This window comes from Diospyros lotus, chromosome 9, assembly GCF_014633365.1.
Source record: "Diospyros lotus cultivar Yz01 chromosome 9, ASM1463336v1, whole genome shotgun sequence".
NCBI classification, from domain to species: domain Eukaryota; kingdom Viridiplantae; phylum Streptophyta; class Magnoliopsida; order Ericales; family Ebenaceae; genus Diospyros; species Diospyros lotus.
The window spans coordinates 16,804,666-16,826,602 of NC_068346.1; the positions used below are offsets into that span (position 1 = coordinate 16,804,666).

The following is a 21,937-nucleotide window of genomic DNA, read 5'->3' on the forward strand; positions in this document are numbered from 1 at the left end:
AGGAGATTTCTTGTTTTTTTCCTTCATTTTCTTTTGATATTGTCTTTTTTTTTTCTTTTTCGTATATCTCGTCTAATATGTATTGTAAAACATATACTAGCTCAATTAAAAAGAATAATTTATTTCTTCAATATTATTGACATAAATCGGATTCATACATAATATCAATGAGATTCATAAACTTGATATTTAACTTAAACATAATTAAATCTTAATGAATTCAAAAATATAAAATTAGAACAGATCCAATTGGGGTGGGGAAAAAAAAATGAAGGAAACCGATCTACACTTGCATTTATTTGGATCAATTTGTACGTATATTGAACTGAGGAGCACCCCTATATTTGAGAGGTTAATGGACCTTGAACTTTGTTATGATGATGAGAATAGAGAAGCAGCAGGTAGGGTATTGCGAGGACCACTGAATAATAATAAAATCATTCGGATGGCTTGACAGTGGTCTAAACTGGGCCTGCAGCCCATTAGGACCGGCCCCAGTATGAGTAGAAATTTGTTTGTTTCCATAGCTTATTTACTTTTCCATAATGATATTTGCCCTACACAAAATTTGTAGATTAAAAGAATTATAAACACTTGTTTTATAAAATTATCATCTAATTTTTAAAATTAATTCATAATTTTGTAAAAACTGTCTATCAATTTTGGTAAATATGGTATTAATTATTTAAATGCAATATAAACTTTAATAATATTATCAATCAATTATATTATATCATCCATCATCAGGTAGGCAAACCAAACATCTTAATGGTGAGGACGATGAGTTGACTTCTAAAATGCCTTTTTTCTCACTTGAAACTCATTTATGTTTGAGTAGGAAAAAATATAATCAGATTATATTTTTCTAATTGAAAATGTTACATATAATAACTATATTATTATTATTATATAAAATGATTTAAATTTTATTAATCGTACCACTAATAATAAATGGTAGCATAAGATATATAAAATAATTTTAATCTTTCTTTAAACTTTTATCTAATAAATAATGATCTATTAAATCCTAATCAACTTATTAAATCAACTTTGTCCCTCTCCAGTCTCCACTCTCTTTAAAAACTCATAATGTTTATAAATGACTATTATTAAGTTTTTTTTTTTTTTTGGTCCCTCTCCACGGCACCTGTCGCAGGTCGGTTCTCCCGTGGAAACGATGTCACCAGCTTTCAGAATTCAGCACCGGCTGTGTGAACGATGGCTATGGCGGAAGGTAAGCGATTTCTGTTGCCGCTTAAATACACACGTACGTCTTTGTAGTGGTAATAGTATTTTCCTTTACACGTTGACTCTCCGAACTTGTTGCTTTCAATTTAGTCCGCCATTTTTGACTTCTTGTCTCCACCGATCCGTTTACAGGCCACAGAGCCAAAGCTTTTCAAAGCTTTCAAACCGGTTTTTTTTCTATTCATTGGAGATTTCCAGCTTCCTCTTGAAGTTAATGACGCAAAAGGAAAGCTAATTATGGCGTTCCCAATCCCTACCACTGCAGCTCTATTAAATGCCTTTTCAACTACTGGTACGAGTTTGTTAGTTGAGTAACTTTACTATGATTCAATATGAATTGGATCTCCCATTGAATGCCGCTGTAATTTCTTCTTCTTTTCTTGCCCACCAACTCCAAGGATTTGCATCTTCGTTCAATGAGTGTGCCTTTCTCTGCGCTTCTCCCGATTTTCTGCTCTTCTTGCTCCTCCGTTGCTTCCATTTCAAATTCTAGGTTTGTTCATTCTGTGATTCAATGTGAGTTGGATCTCCACTTGAATGCCGTTTTCTTTTTCTTTCTTATCTTCTCCACCGAGGATTTGCGTATTTATTCAATATGTATGCGTTTCTCTGCAGTTCCGCCAACTTCGTTCACTTCTTGCGCCTCCGTTGCTTCGATTTCGAATTCTAGGTTTGTTCATTTGCTGAATCTTGTTGCAAACAGAGCCTCAGATTCGCAACCAGATCCGGCTAAACCAGCTCTCAGCTCATCGCGAAAATGAAGGAAGCAAGCTTACACGATCCAGTGCTTTGTTTCGTCTTCATTCTCTCCACGAGTTTTCTGTTACCGGATTCATCGGTGGGAGATTCGAGAGCTCAAACAATTGAATTCAAGTGTGGGCACCGTCAAGAGCACAACCGAACGATCTACGTCGGGAACTTCGTAGCGACAATGGAGAACATCAGCGAGCAGATTAGGACTTCTGGTTTTGGGATGGCCATCACTGGCTCGGGGCCGGACACTAGCTACGGCCTTTCGCAGTGCTATGGCGACCTCTCATTGCTCGACTGCACCTTGTGCTATGCTGAGGCGCGTACTGTTCTTCCGCAGTGTTTCCCTTACACTGGTGGACGGATTTTCCTCGACGGATGCTTCATGCGAGCCGAGAATTACAGCTTCTTCCATGAGTTTTCGGAGCCAGAAGACCGAGCCTTGTGCCGCAATACAACGCGGAAGGGCTCGGCGTTTCAGGAATCAGCTAGGCAGGCTGTACGGAAAGCTGTTTCAGTTGCGTTGAAGAATAATGGCTATGGCAGGACTCAGGTGCGAGTAGCAGGGACGAGCAACGAGTCATCTTATGTTCTGGCCAATTGCTGGAGACCACTGGGCGCCAGCTCTTGCAGAGCATGCTTGGAGAATGCATCGGAGTCTATGCTGAGATGTTTGCCTTTTGCTGAGGGGAAAGCGCTCAAGACTGGATGCTTCATGAGGTATTCCGATAAGAATTTTCTGAATCCAGAGCTGGGGAATGGAAATTCAACAGGTGAATTTAATAGTTTTCAGCTTTTGATGCATTTGAGCATGTTTTTCTTGGCTGCCAATGCACGTGATCTGTTGTGATTGATCATGACTTTTCATCTATTTATTTTGCAGAGACCATAGTCGTGACGGTAGTTGTTGTTGTTGGCTCCGTTGTTGTTCTGGCAGTTGTGGGTGTTATTGGAGGCTACATCTGGAAGCAGAGAGTGATTGAGAAGAAGAGAAGAGGTACCAATCTCCTTATATATGTTATTTTCTTTTGCAAACATAAATGCAAAATGGTATAAACAATATTAGAACTATAAAGAAAACAAATTTGTAAGGGGAATTTCCCATTATACTCGCGTAAATTTCTTCATTTCCTTCTTTACATTGTCTGCTCCACAGGATCAAGTGATGCAGAGAAATTGGCGAATACCCTTCATGACGGTAGCTTAAATTTCAAGTACTCCACGCTCGAGAAAGCAACGGGATCTTTTGATGAAGCAAATAAGCTTGGCCAGGGAGGATTTGGAACAGTTTACAAGGTAGTAATTTATACGTCGAAATTCACCCAAACAAATTCTCAAAGTAGTTTGATCTCTTTCAAAATCAGACAACAAGAGTGACTGAAAACCCTCCATTTCTGCTGCAGGGGCTTTTGCCAGATGGAAGAGAAATTGCAGTCAAGAGGCTGTTCTTCAATAACAGACACAGAGCAGCAGATTTCTATAATGAAATCAACATAATTAGCACTGTGGAGCACAAAAATCTGGTCAGGCTGCTGGGCTGCAGTTGTTCAGGACCTGAAAGCCTTCTTGTCTATGAGTTCCTCCCAAACAAGAGTCTCGATCGCTTCATCTTTAGTAAGTGCTAGAATGTTGTGTCATAGTTAAAATTATTGGATTTCAGTGTCAATGTCTAAAAGCACTTGATGCATGTGTTTAATAAACCTGACAGGTCCAGAAAAAAGTAGAACACTGAACTGGGATAGGAGGTATGAAATAATTATAGGCATAGCAGGTGGTCTGGTCTACCTTCACGAAAACACAAAAACAAGGATCATCCATAGAGATATAAAAGCCAGTAACATCTTACTTGATTCAAGGCTGCGTGCCAAAATTGCTGATTTTGGGTTGGCAAGGTCTTTCCAAGAAGACAAGAGCCACATCAGCACAGCAATTGCAGGAACTCTGTGAGAATCCATTCTGACTATGATGTCTGAACTTAAAAAAATGTTAGATAAGAACCAAATCAAGAACATGGCTCTAGCATTTTCTTGATCATTAATTGTTAATCTTTCCTATCCACAGGGGATATATGGCTCCAGAATACTTGGCCCATGGGCAGCTAACAGAGAAGGCAGATGTTTACAGTTTTGGGGTTCTTTTGTTAGAGATAGTCACAGGAAGGCAAAACAACATCAGCAGAACCGCAGAATATACAGACAGCCTACTCACAATTGTAAGACCAAACACTTTGTAAGATGAAAAATTTCTCTCTCTCAACTTAATAAAGACAATGCGTCAAATGAAGATCAAACAACCAACTCAACTGTCTCTGGATGTAACACCTCTCACCTGCACCCACGAACACACTTAGCTTGTGAAATCAAAGTTTCAAGATTCAGAGTCCTATCCCTAACTCAAGTGAGGTCATTAATTTATACTAATACCCCTATGGTGATATTAGCAGATTTTAATTCTTTCCTTCTTGCATCAATATGGTACTGTTACCTACATCCTGGACTGTAGTTGATCTCCGTACCAGATTGCTCAGGACAATGACCCCTTTATTTGATTAGATCTCACCAGTTAGTCGTGCTTCATGGCCATCTATAATTCCTGTGATCAGGTTTGAAGGGCGGGAACCCTGTTCTTCACTGTACTAAAGTGTTTTCATTTTGCCCCTTCACACTTGACACATTCAAAACATGTATATTACCAATCTTCTAAACTGAATTACAAGTCCTCAATCTCGCTCAAATTTGACTCGTTTCCTATGAAACAGGCATGGAAGCATTTCCGGCAAGGACAGGCAGAGGAACTCTTCGATCCAAACCTCATGCTGCAGAACTCCCACCAGAACGCCTACATTAGAAATGATGTTTTGAGAGTGATCCACGTAGGGTTTCTGTGCACTCAAGAGGCTCCATCTTTACGGCCGTCAATGTCAAAGGCCCTGCACATGCTCACAAAGAAAGATGAGCAGCTCCCTCCACCAACAAATCCTCCTTTCATAGAAGAGAAGACCATGGAACTCAATGACACTTGTGAGAGTCCATGGTATCCCCTTTGTAGTGGCGATTCTGCTTCACTTGCCCGTGTCTCCTACAGTTCCTTCTACCCCAGGTAACGCCTTTATGATCTATCTTTTAAGACCATAAGCATCTGAAGTTAATATCTCAGCTCCTTCAACAAAACCAATTAGCTGACCTGCATCTGATTATATACAACAGCTTCTTTTGAAATTTTAGTAGATAAAAAATATGTATTTGATCTCTTTCTTATTTTGGGGGGCGCGCGCGGGGGGGGGGGGGGGGGGGGGGGGGGGGGTGCTAAATTTCAGCTCATGCACAGTAGGACACTTACAAGATGACTCCTGAGAATTATGGTATTGAGACGAGAAAATGGCAACTTCATGAATATGCTTTGAAATGGTCATGAAATATAGTTAATAATAATTATAAGTAATTGTAAGACAACCTGATAAACAAACTCATTATTTGATTACTCTAGCAAAGGAGAATGTTTGTTTTCATGCAAATTATACCATTTAGATTCTCATGATAGAAAAACTTGTGTCACGCCCTAATTCCGGAGGTCGTGAGCGACACTACCCCTAAGAAGATGAAGACTCCAATAGAGAATAGTAAGTCTTATACTATACCATTACCATATGTTATTTAAGCATTTCAATTTATTACGAAAATTGTCCACCGGTCCAAAATTCATCATATGATTATAATGTCCAAAATTAACTAGAACAAAAAAGAAAGAAACATAGGCCTCTTTGAGCACAGGTCCACTGAAGAAAGGTGTACATGCTATAACCCGAAGCGTATCTAAGGTCTATGCAATTAGAATTGCCTATCACGATTCATTCTTACCGTCAAGGTCGATGCCAACCTATAATTCTAAAAATATTAAGGGGTAAGTCTACCAGACTTAGTGAGAGATAAATAGCATTATAATGGAGATACAAAATCAATGCATCAGGAGATAAATTGCCATGCCATGTCATACCAACATTTATTAAGATAATAGAAGAGATGACGAGCAATCATACATATTTAAGAGTAAACAAGTTAGAACTAGAATTCTCATATTCAGTTATCATAAGGGCTGAACCTCTCATGCTCGATTTGAACATGATGCAGAACCTCTCACGCCAACAAGGGTGGACCAACTTTTACCCCTAATGTATACGTGTCACGCCCTAATTCCAGAGGCTGTAATCGACACTATCCCCTAAGAAGTCATAAACTCTAATAGGGAATAGTAAGCCTTATAATATAGTTTACCATCCATTATTTTAAACATTCCAAGTTAACTATGAAAATTACCATAACTTTTATTTCACAATTTATATGCCCACTAGCCCGAAGTCATCAGCTGGTTACATTATCCAAAATTAATTAGAACACAAGGAAATAAAGATAAATTTTCCCACACACAAATCTAGTGAATTATGGTGAACGTATTGTAGCCTGGAATGTGTCTAGGGCATATACAGGTAGAATCACCTATCACGATCCTTACCATCAGAGTTGATACCAACCTACAAATCTAAAAATGTTAAAGGGTAAGTCTATTACTGATTTAGTAAGAGATAAAGAGCATTATAATTAGGAAAATATAGAATTAATGCATTAAAGATGTATAGTCATACCATGACATGTAAAGTAATAATTAAGACAACGTAGGAGATGACGAAAAAACATACACGTTTAGGAGTAAACAAGTTAGAACTATAATTCACATATTCTATTAATTTGGGGGCGGAATGACTCTCACCCACAAATTATTCTTCGGCAAAACCATTCATGCTTGATTTAAACATAATGGTAAAACCTCTCATGCCTGATTTGAACATGATGGTGGAACCTCTTATGCTAACAAGAGTGGACCAACTTTCACCTTAATGTATACATGGTGCACCAATGACTAACTTTTACTATAGTTAGCAATATAGGATTCTAATATGGATTCTATTTTTTCAAATGCTATTTAAAGAAATGTCATCATGATAGTATATAAAAAATACAACGATGATTAGCAATATGAATGCAAAAAATGCCACGATAATACAAATTATTCACTCACAGTGTTATATTAGATTTGGAATTCCCTCAATTGTCTCTTGGCATGGGTTATGTAAAAAATCACTTAACAAAATTATTAAATTAAAAAAAATATAAGAACTAAAATATTCCAACGATCTAAAGCGTCTATCTTAATTGACTAATAGACTGTGGATGGGATGAGTGCAAAAAATGAAGTGAGGTGAATATAATTCTAATGCTGGGCTTTTAAGAAAAATAGTTGGGCTTTAATGGAACATGAGAATTAAAGTATGAAAATTGGTTGGGCTTTTAAAAAAACTGGTTGGGTTGTAATGCAATTTAAAGAAATGCCATCATGATAGTATGTAAAAAAAATACAAGGATGATTAGCAGTATGCATGTAACAAATGCCATTATAATACAAATTACTTACTCACAGTGTTATATTAGATTTGGAATTCTTTCAATTGTCTCTTGGCATGGGTCACATTAAAAATCACTTAATAAAATTATTAAATTACATGAGAATTAAATAAAAAAATACAAGATCTAAAATGTTCCGACGATCTAAAGCGTCTATCCTAATTGATTAACGGACCATGGATGGGACGAGTGCAAACAATGGAGTAAGGTGAATATAATTTTAACGCTGAACTTTTAAGAAAACTGGTGGGGCTCTAATGGAACATGATAATTAATGTTTTACCAATTAAATTTGGATATTTTGAAAATAACTTGGGCCCAATTTGAAATAAAATTGGGCTTGGCATGGGTCACGTTAAAAATTACTTAATAAAATTATTAAATTCCATGAGAATTAAATAAAAAAAAATACAAGATCTAAAATGTTCTGACGATCTAAAGCGTTTATCCTAATTGACTAACAGACCATGGATGGGATGAGTGCGAAAAATGGAATGAGGTGAATATAATTTTAACTTTTAAGAAAACTAGTGGGGCTCTAATGGAACATGATAATTAAAGTTTTACCAATTAAATTTGAATTTTTTGAAAATAACTTGGGCCCAATTTGAAATAAAATTGGGCTTGGCCTACATTGAGCTTGCTTTAGCTATCAATTTAAAATAGGAATTGGGTAACTATTGGATTTGGCTAACCAACAGTAATATACATCTATTTTGGAAGCAATTAAATCAGGGATATCATAAGTTAATCCAAATAAATCAGGGATTGCACAAATTGAAATATCATAATCTAATATGAATAAATCAAGAATTAGATAAACAAGAATATCATAAGCTAATCTCAATATTATGTATTAAATCAAGAATTGGATATCCATTGGAATTGGTTATCCCAATTATCTTTTATCAATTTGGGTATTAAATAATTATGGAATATCTTGGAGCAATTCACGTGCAACCTATCCATGGATTGGATTAGGCTTGCACCAACCAACCAAACACCTTAAATTAATTTTAGGGTTTGGAAGATTTGATAGCCAAGGAGTGCAATGTGCATGAGTGTTTGGGGGAGGGATGTAAGCCGACGATTGTGGCTCCTAACCACAATCGTCGGAGCCGCCTAGCCATCGTCAATTTCTAAGTAGGGGGTAGGGCTGATAGGGCTTAGGGAAGGGAAGTTTCAACAAAACAAATAGGGTAAGGTTAGGTTTAATTGCGAGGAAGAAAAAAAAAAGAAAATGAAGAAACAAGATCGGATATGGCATCCGAGAGTCCAAGACAAGACTAAATCGAGGGAGAGCAAAGGGAAACCGAAGCCATGAATGATGACACTCAACCCCACCCAGATTCAAAATAAAAGGAATGACAATACAGTACAAGGCTACTTTACCTGCGAATCTCAGCCACCCACAACATCGAAGAAGAAGTCGAGCACGAGAGAGATATCGCGAGAGAGAGAGAGAGAGAGAGAGAGAATAGCAAAAGAAAGCGAGAAAAGGAAATCGATTGTTGAAGAGGGTATAAATCCACCGGGGGGTGTCGTTGTTGCCATGGAAGGAAAAGGTGCAAGATTGCCAATCGTGAATGGGGATGAGAATGGAAAGTTTTGAGCAACCGTAGTAGAGGGGAGAGATGGAGCTTGAAGCCCTAAGGCTCTCCTTGCCTCATGGGCTTAACTCCTCTTGGTTCTTCTCATTAATAAGGCCCAAAAATTGGGCCTTACAATACATAGTGCACCGACTAACTTTTACTATAGTTAGCAAGTTCTAATCAGTTACTCCCTTAAGGACACATGCTATATACTTTCATTTTGCATAAGTATCAACATGTAAAAATCAAGGTAACATGAATTCTATTTTCCAAAATGCAATATAAAAGAAATGTTATCCCAATAACATAATAAGAATACAAGGATAATTAGCAATATGAATGCAAAATATGCCATTATAATACAAGTTACCCACTCACAATATTATATTAAATTTGGAATTTTCTCAGTTGCCTCTCGGTTGTGTCGCGTCAAAATCACCTAATAAAATTATTAAAGTAACATGAGAATTGACTAAAAAAAAATGTGCAAAAACTAAAATATTTTCAATGATTTAAAATGTCTATCCTATTTAACTAACGAATCATGGATGGTACCAGCACAAAAAACATAGTAAAGTGAGTGTAATTCTAATGCTGGGTTTTTTAAGGAAACAGGTTGGGCTTTAACAAGACCTGGGGATTAAGTTTTATCAATTAAATTTGAATTTTTGAAAATAAGCTTGGGCCCAATTAAAATTGGGCTTGACCCAAATTCGATTTGATTTAGCTACCAGATTAAAATAAGAATTGGGTAACCATTGAATTTGGTTAACTATACATCTATTTAGGATGCCAATAAACCAATGATATCATAAGGTAATCCAAATAAATCAAGGATTGGGCAAATCGGAATATCATAAGCTAATATAAGTAAATTGTTGATTAGATAAACAAGAACATCAATATTATGTATTAAATCATGAATTGGATGACCATTAGAATTGGATATCCCAATTACCTTTATCAATTTGGGCATTAAATTAATTCTAGAATACAATGGAGCAATCAGGTTCAACCTATCCATGGATTGGGTTAGGCTTGCACCAACCAACCAAACAAGGTTTGGAAATTTAGCTGCCAAGGGTGCGCGTGGGTGTGTGAGTGTTAGGGAAGGAATGTAACACCCCACTTTTTCCCAAACGTGTGTTAACCCAAGATTTTGAAAATAAATTTTTTTTTAACATACGCTCAACATAAATCATTTCCAACAATCTTGTTCTACCTTCTCAGCATATCAAACTTAAAAATCAATAAGTTAAAACATGTAATATCATCATAAAATGTGAAAATAAGATCAAAATCTCAAATAATACATAACTGAAATTCCTTTATTCATAATATAGAAACCATACCATTGTTTGACATGATATCTTCAAAACAAAATGCATAGAGATTAATCTCTCAGCAACACAACTAAACCCTCAAACATAATCAAAATATATGCTAAAGGTCTCTAATGTAATCAATGGTTATATACATCTTGATAACCTCCTTTCGCTTGACGCCGCTACTTTCGCTTAGAACGTTTAAATATTCTAGGGATATAGTCCAAATTAGATGTTGAATCATCTAAATGAGAGTTCAAAATATTTTTGTGAATATATGCAAGACCATGAACAATAGACATATCCTGACATGTCCCAGCCTAAGAGAATCCCAGCGCTTAACCCATACCACGAAAAAATAGCAATCTCTCTAAAGGTAACATAATCACATCGACACATTGGCATAACACAATCCTAGCTTGGGCAACATCAACACATCTATCCGACACCTCGGGAATAATGGTTAACACTCCCAACACATGAGGGTCAACATCAACATAGGAACTCGGCACACCACAATCACGTCAAAGATTACGTTCCTACTCGAAAGCATCCTATAAACACTATCCATTTCCAACATATATGCCAATGCTATAACCACAACATGTAATGATGCAACACATAAAACGATATTTCAATGCACACATAAATAAACATTTTGGATGAACCATCCACATGAAATCAACCATTCACATTCCAAAACCATTGCATGAAACAAAATCAAGTACAGGACCAAACCACCCACAATAAACTAAGTTTTAGACAGAACACTCACCTTAATTGTAATTCAGAATACCTCGATTCTTGTGCCCACCAAATTTTCATGCCACCATCAAATAATCGTACTTGTTGTGCCATGAAAAATAGGTTGAGAAAAAATGAGAATTTTTAAAGAAAAAATAAAAAGGCTCACTGAAGTGTGCCACAAGCCCACTTGCGGCAAAGGGCTTGCCTCAAGGGCCTTGCGACAGTGTGTTGCGAGCCCCCTTTGCGACAGTGGTCTTACAGCAAGCCTTGTGGCAAGGTCTTGGAATAGTGTGCCGCGAGCCCCCATTTGCGGAAGCGGCCTTGCGATAGTGTGCCGCAAGGCCTTGTGACAAAAACTTAATTGCAGCCACACACTTCGAACATGGTTCATTCAACAAGCAACATGTGTCAACACCAAGCATCCTTGAGAACTGTGCCCTATAAATACCCAGTTACAGGACATTGAAAAGAACTTCCAATTTCGGTTAAATTTAGACACCTTGACTGCATATTTACTGTTTTCGTGAATAGTCATTAGGACTCGGTACTGACTTAGGCATCGGAGGGTCTTCGTGGGTGAGGATTCCCGCGAGCCTTCTAATCTATTTTCGAATGTCAACAGGACAATTCCTTGCGGCGGAGTTAAAACCTTGCGACGAGACCTTGTGGCGAAGGTACAATCTTTGCGACAAAGGAAAATCCTTGCGGCGAGACCTTGTGGTGGAGTTAAAGTTAAAGCCTTGCGGCGAAAACCTAATGGCGAAGACCAAACCTTGTGGCAAGAAAGCTTGTGGCGAAGACCTTGTGGCAAAGACCAAACCTTGCGGCAAGAAAGCTTGTGGCGAAGACCAAACCTTACGGCAAGAAAGCTTGTGGCGAAGACTAAACTTTGCGGTAAGAAAACTTGTGGCGAAGACAAAACCTTGTGGCAAGAAGGCTTGTGGCGAAGAGCTTGTGGCAAAGACCAAACCTTGCGGCAAGAAAGCTTGTGGCGAAGACCAAACCTTATGGTGAAGACCTTATGGCAAGAAGGCTTGTGGCGAAGACCTCATAGCAAGAAAACTTGTGACGAAGACCAAACCTTGTGGCGAAGACTAAACCTTGTGGCGAAGAAGCTTGTGGCAAGAAGGCTTGTGGCGAAGACCTTGTGGCAAAGACCAAACCTTGTGGCGAAGACCTTGTGCAAGAAAGTTTATGGCGAAGACCTTGTGGAAAGAAGGCTTGTAGCGAAGATCTTGTGGAAAAAAAAGCTTGTGGCAAAGACCTTGTAGCGAAACCTTTGTGGCGGGTATCCTTTCGGCGAACTCCCTTGAGGTAGCTTCTCTCATGACAACCTAACTTCACCCAACACCAAGTTCGGATGGACCCCACATAATAAATTTTAATTGTTGTATTTTGGTAACAACAACTTGGCGTTGTCTGTGAAAAATGCAACAAAAAGTCAATCTTAACACAAGATACCGAGAGGGACAAGATCATCCGGTTTGGCGAACTAGGCTAACCACACCCAAAGGAGCGCTCGTACCAGGACGGGAGCCATAAGAAGCCCCAATCAAGTGCACCCTACAGTATCGGGATTTTCAGAAGATCACCCTGACAATGAAATGCGTTCAGGGAACTTTCCTATGCTCGAAGGCGACCAGACTGCCAGACTGGGGAGGCATGAAGCGTTCAGAACAGGGAGAAGTACACATAGTTGGATTGGGGAGACATGCGACAGGGCGAGGGAAACAAGTCCCACATGCAGCGCCCGCTAGTCAGGAACAACACTCCTTTTGGCAGTCTTAAATTCCAAATGGAAACCTCGTGGTGACTTCAGGGATAGCTCCACCCACAGTCTTACTCTCAGATTATGAACTATTGCAGAAGAATTTAGAGGAGCTGAAACAACAAAATAATGAACTCAGGATAAACAATGAGGAGAATATGAGAAGACTATAGGGAGTCACTTCTTTGTTACGTGAATTGATGTCGGACATTCACATTCCCACATTGGACAAACCAATACGAGGGAAGAGCACTGGAGATCCCAAGACGACCCTCCAAGGACCACTCAACAAGGGATAAGAATCAGAACTCCAGGGCTGAATAGCTAAGTCCCAAAAATAACAAACTCGAGAAGGAAACATGATTGGAGGGCAAAGAAAGCTCTCATGTATTAAGAGACAGTAGAAAACACCTACTCAAGAGTTCCTTATGACCCATCTCTTTGCCAAAATGAAGCAGAACAGGAAATACTCAGAGCGTCTAACATCAAACACCTCATAGAAGAGGTGCTAGAGCAAAAGCAGGTAATCATGGTGCCAAATATGACTCCCACGAAGGCGTTTCCTATATCTGAGGAACTCCAAAGGCAACCAGTGCAACCAGGGTTCGAACTGCCACAACTTTCAGTATACTCATGAAGGAAGGACCCAGAGAAGCACCTACAACACTTTATCGCAGTGGCCGTATTGCATGGATGGAATGAGGTCACTAGGTGTAGGGCTTTCCCGCTCTCCCTAGTAGGACAGGCTCAGCATGATATATATGATCGTTCGAATAGTTGAAGAAAGAATTCCTAAATGCATTCTTCGTCTACCTCCCGAAGAAGAAAAGTGTTATATATTTAATGAGCTTGCAGCATAAGCCGAATGAATTCCTAAAGCAATATATTAAGCAATTCAGAGCCGCGACGCAGGAAGTAAGGGATTTCCTAGTCGGATTAGTAGCGTCAGCCCTGCTAAACAGAACTACATACACTTTGCTTATAAGATCCTTAGCCTTCTCCGAGCCAAATTCTGTGACTAAATTATTCGACTGAGTAGAATAGTTTATCGTCCAAATGGAAATTTTGGACGCAGGGAAAGGTAATAAAAGAGGAAGGGAAACCCATCCCGAATTGCGAAGGACCCTACAAAATTCAAAAGATGTTAGACCCCAACATATGCACACTACAGACACTACAAGGCAAGGCAATAGGAAAAGCTTGGAACACCGTGCATCTCAAGAGGTATTTCCCAACTTCACCAATCATTAACCCCAGGGAAGGGGACAAAGCGCGAGACGCAAAGCCAAGCTTGTCATCAGAAGCGTTACTCGACCCAGCTGGGGACCGAGATTGTCTTTAATTTTCCATTGTAACAAAATCCCCTAATAAATAAAAGAGTATATCCCCTGTATTCTCGTGGAGTAGACAAAACTATAAGTCGAACCATGTAAAATCTCTATGGGCCTAGATTATTTGTATGTGTTATAGAACATGATGCAGGTATGACGGCTCAAGCATAGCCCACTCTCGAAGGTCGAGTCGCTTAGTGGCAATCCGGTGCCGATGACCACGAGTTGGCCCAGGATCACCAGATCATCCGATGCTTATGCCTGCAGACTCACCCAGATCACTCGTTTGAATTAGGTGCTATGCATTTTTTGCTAGACCCAACTCATTGGTTGATCTGACGCCTAGGTCTCCCGACAAACTCGGATGTCTGGTAGGTATCCCGCGTCAGACCACTGGCTAAACCCAGATCCCTTGAGGTAGACTGGCCCTAGGAGGGCGAAAAAGAAGTGAAGTGATCACATGATAGCTCTAGCCTGAGCCCGCTCCCGAAGGTCAAGTCGCCTAGTGGCAATCTGGTGTTGATGACCACGAGCTGGCCCGGGATCACCAGAAGATTCGATGCCTATACCCACAGACTCACCTAGATCCCTCGTTCGAGTTCGGTACTATGCCTTTTTGGATAGACCTAACTCCTTGGTTGATCTGGCGCCTAGGTCTCTCGGCAAACTCGAATGTCTGGTAGGAATCCCGGGCCGGACACTAGCCAAATCCAGATCCCCTGAGGTAGACTGGTCCAAGGAAGGCGTGAAGAGAGATGGAACAACCATATGATAGTTCTGCCATGATCCTACTTATCGGAGTTGAGTCACCTAGTTGCAATATAATGTCGATGACCACGAGTTGGCCCGAGATCACCAGAACATCCAATGCCTATGCTCGCAGGCTTACCCAGATCCATCGCTTGAGTTAGGTGCTATATCTTTTTGGCTAGACCCAACTCTTTGGTTGATCTGGCGACTAGGTCTCTCAGCAAAACTCAGATGTCTTGTAGAAATCTCGTGCCGAACCATTGGCCAAACCCAAATTCCCTGAGGTAGACTAACCCCGAAAGACAGACATGGAGAACACAATAGCCAATGCGCTATGATCCGTCCTGGGATTACCAGATGCATCGAAGCCTGCGCCCATAGGCTCACCGGGATCCCTTGATTGAGTCCGGTGCTATGCTCCCAAGCTAGACCTGATTCCTTGGCTGATCCGGCGCCTAGGTCTCTCGGCAAGCCTGGATTCCCGACAAGAATCCCGCAGCAGAACCTATCTCTTGAGGGTCTAGTTGCCTAGAGATAATTTGGTACCTAAGCCTCCAGCTGACGTAAGATCTTCGGGTATCCTGGAACCCTTGATTGAGTTCAGGTGCTAAACCCGACTCCGTGGTCGATATTTTACTCTTCAATTTTGTCTAAAGACAAAATAGAAGAGTGGGGGGGCAATTGTTGTGCCATGAAAAATAGGTTGAGAAAAAATGAAAATTTTTAAAGAAAAAATAAAAAGGCTCGCGGAACCTTGTGGCAAGAAGGCTTGTGGCAAAGACTTTGTGGCAAGAAAGCTTATGGCGAAGGCTAAACCTTGCGGCAAGAAAGCTTGTGGCGAAGACCAAACCTTGTGGCAAGAAAACTTATGGCAAAGACCAAACCTTGTGGGAAGACCTTGTGGCAAGAAGGCTTGTGGCGAAGACCTGATGGCAAGAAAGCTTGTGGCGAAAACCTTATGGCAAGAAAGCTTGTGGCAAAAACCAAACCTTGTGGTAAGAAGGCTTGTGGCGAAGATCTTGTGGTAAGAAAGCTTGTGGCGAAGACCTTGTGGCAAGAAGGCTTGTAGCGAAGACCTTGTGGAAAAAAAGCTTGTGGCAAAGACCTTGTGGCAGGCATCCTTTCAGCGAACTCCCTTGAGGCAGCTTCTCTCACAGCAACCTAACTTCACCCGACACCAAGCTCAGATGGACCCCACATCATAAATTTTAATTATTGTATTTTGGCAACAACAATACTATTACTCAACTTCGAGGCTCAACGATCTCTGGACATCATATTTATTCAAAAAGAGATCAACATCTATAACACCCAGAAAGTTTGGGTTGCTTCTGGAATGGTAAATTTGAGAAAAATACGAGTTTCGTTGAAAATTAGTATCTAAAAACCTTGAAAAATTGGTCGAATTGACTGTAGAGTATATCCTAGGGCTTAGATACCTACGAAAAGGGTATGGAGCTAACAAACATCTCAAGACATGATTTTTAGTGTTGAAAGAAATCAGATCAGATATAGTTTTTTTATACAAGTTTGGATCAGGCTGAAAAACTGAATTATCGTAAGGGGCTTCCAAAAAGTCAACGGAACCCTTAAATGAGTCAAATTTTGCATGAAAAACAACCCTTATGTGGCTTGGGATGAAACAAGGGGTTTCGCAATCAAAGCATAATTTCGAGCCAAAGTGTAATTTTTGAAATTTCACGAGACAGATTGAAATGACGTTATTTCTGAATCTTCGGGGGTTAAACGAGAAGTTTAGAACATGAAGGTCTCAACAGAAATTTTGGAAAGCTCAAGGGCTTTGTGGAAAAGGCTGAAATTGAATTTTAAACTTGTGAGGGGCAAAAGTGGAATTTTTGCAAAAGCTTGGATAGCCATGGCCGACTAAGCTGCTAGTCATCCTTGATTTTGGCCAAGATTGGTCAAGGGAGTGGGTTGAGGGGCCTCAGGGCTAGGCATAGGCCGTTTCTTGGCCAACAAATTGGCCATGTCAACGGAAAACATGGCTGAAAATTAGGCCGAAAAGTGGCCAAAATTTTGGGAGACTGTAATCGGGTTTTGAGGACTTGGATCGAGGTTTTTGGACCGATCTAAGGCAAGAAGAGGCGTTTATGGCCTAGGGTTAAATGAGATTAAACGTGTGGGGGCTCGGTTTCGAGTATAAATAAAGGTTATAGGGTGGCCGAATTCTTCAAAAATTAATGTCGTGAATCCGCATGTTTAAGGAAAAATTGAGGGAGAAGGATAAGGGGCTTTTGTTTCTCGTGTCTTGGGGAGCATTTCAGGAAAGTTTGGTGAGATTTCGTGTTCATTTAAGCAAGTATTAAGAGTTTGTCAAAAAATTGGGTCGTCGCTGGAGCCATACTGTAATTGGCCGATTTAAGGCACTTCCAGTTTGTTTTTCAAGCATAGGACATTGAAACGAGTTGAGGCTCTGATATCACTGAGGAGGAACGCCATTATTAAGTGCATCAATGCAAGGGTTTAAGCCATTTTCAAAAATAATTTTCGAAAACATTAAAGATAGCAGCGAAAACAAGAACAAAAACACCTTGTAAGACCCGTTTCCAATATCCATATGCATATCAAAACCAAACCATACCATAGGGTGTTTAGTTATTTTACCTTTCAACGGTTGAAGGCTGATGTAGGGATGAAATCCACCCGAGGTAGCAACACTTTCTCCAAAAATAGCTCCCAACTCCTTTTAAGTTATACCAAAATCGTCCCTAAAACTACGAGGAGCCTATCGGGTCCACGCTCCAATGAGGTAGTGAATCCCACTACTCTTTCTTTGTGCTAGACAATGAGAGCAAGGGAGATAATGGCTAAAATGAAAATGGGTTTTAAAGCAAGAACTCTCAAGCTTGATAGTCTCACTATCAAGAGCTATGTGCTTCAATAGTTAAAAGAGAATCAAATGAGCAATGAATTGGGGAGCTAAGGTTTCTAAAGGATGAAAAAGAGGTGCTGGTCGTGAGAAAAACAATCATAAAAGGGCTCCAACCGTCTCTCTTCTTCAACACAGAAAACTAAACATATATACCCCCAAAATTGGAAACCCTAGGGCACACAAATTGGGAAAACGATAAGGGGATAGGAGCGGGATAAGAAAGAGAGAAAGAGATGCGTCAAGGAAGCACGTCGACCTCCTTCATCCTTCTATCGTTCGCCATTGCCACGTGCCCTTCCTTTTTTGTTGCATAAAACGATAAAACGTCTTGCAATTCGTGAGCTTCTGGAACAGAAACTATCGACAGCTTGCAAGGAACTATTGACAGTTTGTTGCCCTTTATGGCAAATTTTTAGAAATTACACTTAGGCCCTGCCATTAACTTTTAATGACACTTTCACCATCTCATTATGAAATCGAGGTCCCCATTAACTCTTGACGATTGTTGCTTATTATTAATAATTTAAACCCAGCTCGTTAACTCTTAACGGTAAACGTCATTAACTCTTAATGACGGTTTCAACCTTAATTGCTTAGTCAATCATTACACCCGGATATGCGTGTGACCTTCTAGGTTCACTACTAAGTAGCAATCAGGACATGTCAACTCTTTGACGTTGACCAAACATTTTAGTCTACAACGAGAATCTCTCCATCTCTTCGATGTACCTCGAAAGACCCTGAGTGACAACTAGTATTATGTCAGGGCGATCCTACCAGTAATGAATTCTTACTTCATAATAGAACCTATTTGGGCTTTCGATTCATGTGTACTATAATCCCTTCATCAGTTATCATGCTAATTGAGTGAGAGTCATGGACTGATCAAACTCACTAACTCGATGACTATGCCAAAATCAATGTGGTGAGATTGAGATGACACATCGGAACTCTTTCTGACATTGAAACACTTTCCAATCACGTGTACCTTGGCCAGGGGTTTCTACAATCAAGGCCACCACTGATCGCATAGGATGTTCACCTCATACCGGAAGTCAATAGATCCCATTAGCAATCACTTGCCTCTATATGCCACTATACAGGGACCACACATTGCATCTCCCACCCGGTAACCGAATGGTTCTTAACAACGGTAAATCCCTGGCACCAACACACAAGACAATTGTGTTGCCTCCGGTCAAAAGACCTGTAACACAATCAAAGCTTGTGATAGACAATAGATCATCTGAGACATGTGATCTATCACGTGCGTCACATTTAGTAAGTGTTCCACTAACACCTACCCACATGTATACTATATCCATCTCATGGATTATGGTATGCAACTCACCATCTTTTATCATTAGCATCTCATTCTAATCAAATGTAGTATTCCATGTGCTAGTCCGTACTCGACTAATCATAGTCCCTTCTGAGAAGTCTAAGGACTGGAAATTTATCATTAAGATATCCTTATTGCCAAGGTCAATTGCCACATATTATTAATACTTAAAAATAAGATCTTTAATAGGAAATCTAAAAACTCATTCATATATAATGATTGGAGAGTTATGAATGAAGATATGACCTCAAAATATAAAAACATTTTTTGTTATATATTAGAAGAATTACATCATTAGTTCTATAATTATAAATGCCAAATGCCACCTAAATCTAGTATTAGGGCACCAACACTAACACTTTGTCACGTCTTCTTTCACTTTATTCCACCAATATAGCGCATTTATGTCCTTATACATCTTATTTGCACGTGGTGTATAGGGTATATTGAATGGCATGCCTTCTTCAACACTCGTTGCCTCAACCTATCCACATCAGGAACGCATAAGTGCATCCCACACCTTAGAACCCCTTCAAAGTCCATGATGAATTCCTTAGCCTTGTCCTCACTGACTTTACCCTTACATTCTACATCTATCAATTTGGCTAAGGATAGATCCCTAGACTAAGTTGCATTAATCTCCTCAACCAAAGTAGATCATAGTTGAACATGAGCCAAGACCACATTCATGTCACCCAACCCAAAACACATGCTGCTTGCCTCCAAACTATGTATCTCACACACTAAGGGTCTCTTAACCTTGATGATGTGGGCTATACTACCCATCAACTTCCTACTTAGGGCATTCACCACTACATTGGCCTTGCCCAAGTGGTGTAATATCATGCAATCGTAATCCTTGAGGAGTTCCATCCATCTCCTCAGTCTCAAGTTTAAATCCTTCAGTTCAAATAAGTATTTCAAGCTCTTGTGGTCAGTATAAATCTTGCAAGTCTCGACGTATAGGCAGTATCGCCACAACTTAAGAACAAACATTATCGTTGCCATCTCTAAATCGTGGGTAGGGTAGTTTTGCTCATGCGTCTTCAGCTGCCTAGAGGGCGCGAGCAAGGGCATTTACGGTATTTCTCTTTCAGTATTTTTCTTGATTTATTTTAGAATTTATTATGTTGAAAAATTTGAGAAAAGGTTTGGGGAGATAATTATTTTTGAATTATTGAGGTGAAAATTAGGAGAAAAATAGAGAAAATTATGGAAAAATGGATTTTGATACTCTTTAATTAAATATGGTGTTTAGGGAGTGTCATGGCTTGAGGTTGTGTATAAATTTTAGGTGTTTGTGATTTGGCACGCAAATCAAGGCAATGCACGAGGATCGAGGCATTCCAAATTCGTTCAGGTGAGTGGTTTGATTCCAATCTTACCCTTGATTGGAAGTGTCTTGGTGTGCGTATAGTGAGTTCAGGTGAGCGGTTTTACCCTCCCGAGCTTAGGTTACATGTGATTGAATTAGTTCAAGTGAGCGGTTATACCCTCCAGAACTCAGGGTGTTATGCATAGGAGTCTTACTTATGTATTTATGGCATCGTATGCATATTTAACATGTGCAATATTGCATCAATTATTTTTGCTTGTAAATGAGTCAATACATGGCGTGTGATTTTTTTTATCATCGAGGCATTGATTTTCGTGTTATTGTTTTGTCCATAGGGGACGGGATGGGGTCTTCTTGAGAATGGGGCAAGGTTAATCTAGGTGAACGAGTGATATGGTAGGGCACTTGAGGATTAAGTATGTCGCTGTAAGGTCAACCCCAAAGGTGTGTGGAATGGATTTTCCATGGGAGATTGAGTATGCCAGGGAGATTTCTCAAGTTAGACGTGTTGCCTATTGTCGTTGTCTGTATATGCCATGCTCGTATGTCTTTCATGCATTCAGTAAACTATTTCATGCCATCACTTAGATGTTTTATCATCTAATCTGGGTTATGCCCCTGGAACATTCAATGTTCCAGCCAAAGACTGCTACAAGGGCGAGGGCGAGGACGTGGCTAGTTGAGAGCCAATGGTGTTTAGTTTGATAATTGTTGTATTATTTTGGAGGCGTTAGTATTTATTTTGGTATATGTATGAATGGTTGTATGATAATGTTGTTATCATTTGGTGGTTTTGTAATACGTATTTCGGTGTGAAAACACCTTATATGAAACTCGTGGTAGACCACGATATTTTGATGTTAATGTATCCGTTGTGTTATGCAATGTCTCGTTTAGTCTTAAAATTATTGATCTTATTAGTTAAACAAGCAAGATTGGGGTTTACGGGATCTTATCTGCATGTGAAGATTGTTCTTGAAATCACCGCGGATGCTGGCCATCGTATGTGTCGGGCGTGTCTTCTACATGTGAAGATTGTTCTTGATACACTGCGTGTGATGGACTTGAAAAAAAAAAAAGATTCTCGAGAATTCCCTTATAGTGACACGCCTGGCGAGATGGGGTATTACAATTGGTATCAGAGCCCTAGGTTAAAACCCTATGATGGTTAAGCTAGGTTGTTGAACTTAGCATGGTTAGACTATTGAACGAGAACTTAGAACAGGGTTATGGATTCTAAGAGACATTCGGAACCTAGATGAAAATGGGTATGGGAACTCTAGAAAGGTGAGATTTGAGGTTTCTAACTAGAATCTAATTGTCTTGGTTACTTCTCGATTGGGATGTGGTGATAATAATGGTCATACTCTAACGAGTTAAGTAAACGGCTGAGGTTACT

The 21,937-nt window shown here is 39.7% G+C and overlaps 1 protein-coding gene across 7 annotated transcripts in view; it reads left to right on the top strand.

Moving 5' to 3' along the window:
• Positions 1-1,103: 1,103 nt before the first annotated feature.
• Positions 1,104-21,937, top strand: part of LOC127810188 (cysteine-rich receptor-like protein kinase 2) — a 37,570-nt gene continuing 16,736 nt past the window's right edge. The window contains exons 1-10 of one of the 7 annotated variants that reach the window (XM_052349516.1): positions 1,104-1,234; positions 1,381-1,540; positions 1,647-1,764; positions 1,864-2,771; positions 2,882-2,995; positions 3,155-3,294; positions 3,402-3,612; positions 3,707-3,941; positions 4,060-4,210; positions 4,757-5,097. In XM_052349516.1, coding sequence (XP_052205476.1) covers positions 2,006-2,771; positions 2,882-2,995; positions 3,155-3,294; positions 3,402-3,612; positions 3,707-3,941; positions 4,060-4,210; positions 4,757-5,097 — 1,958 coding nt within the window. In that variant the 5' untranslated portion in view covers positions 1,104-1,234; positions 1,381-1,540; positions 1,647-1,764; positions 1,864-2,005. The other 6 variants (XM_052349518.1, XM_052349515.1, XM_052349519.1 and 3 more) reach the window with 6 other exon arrangements.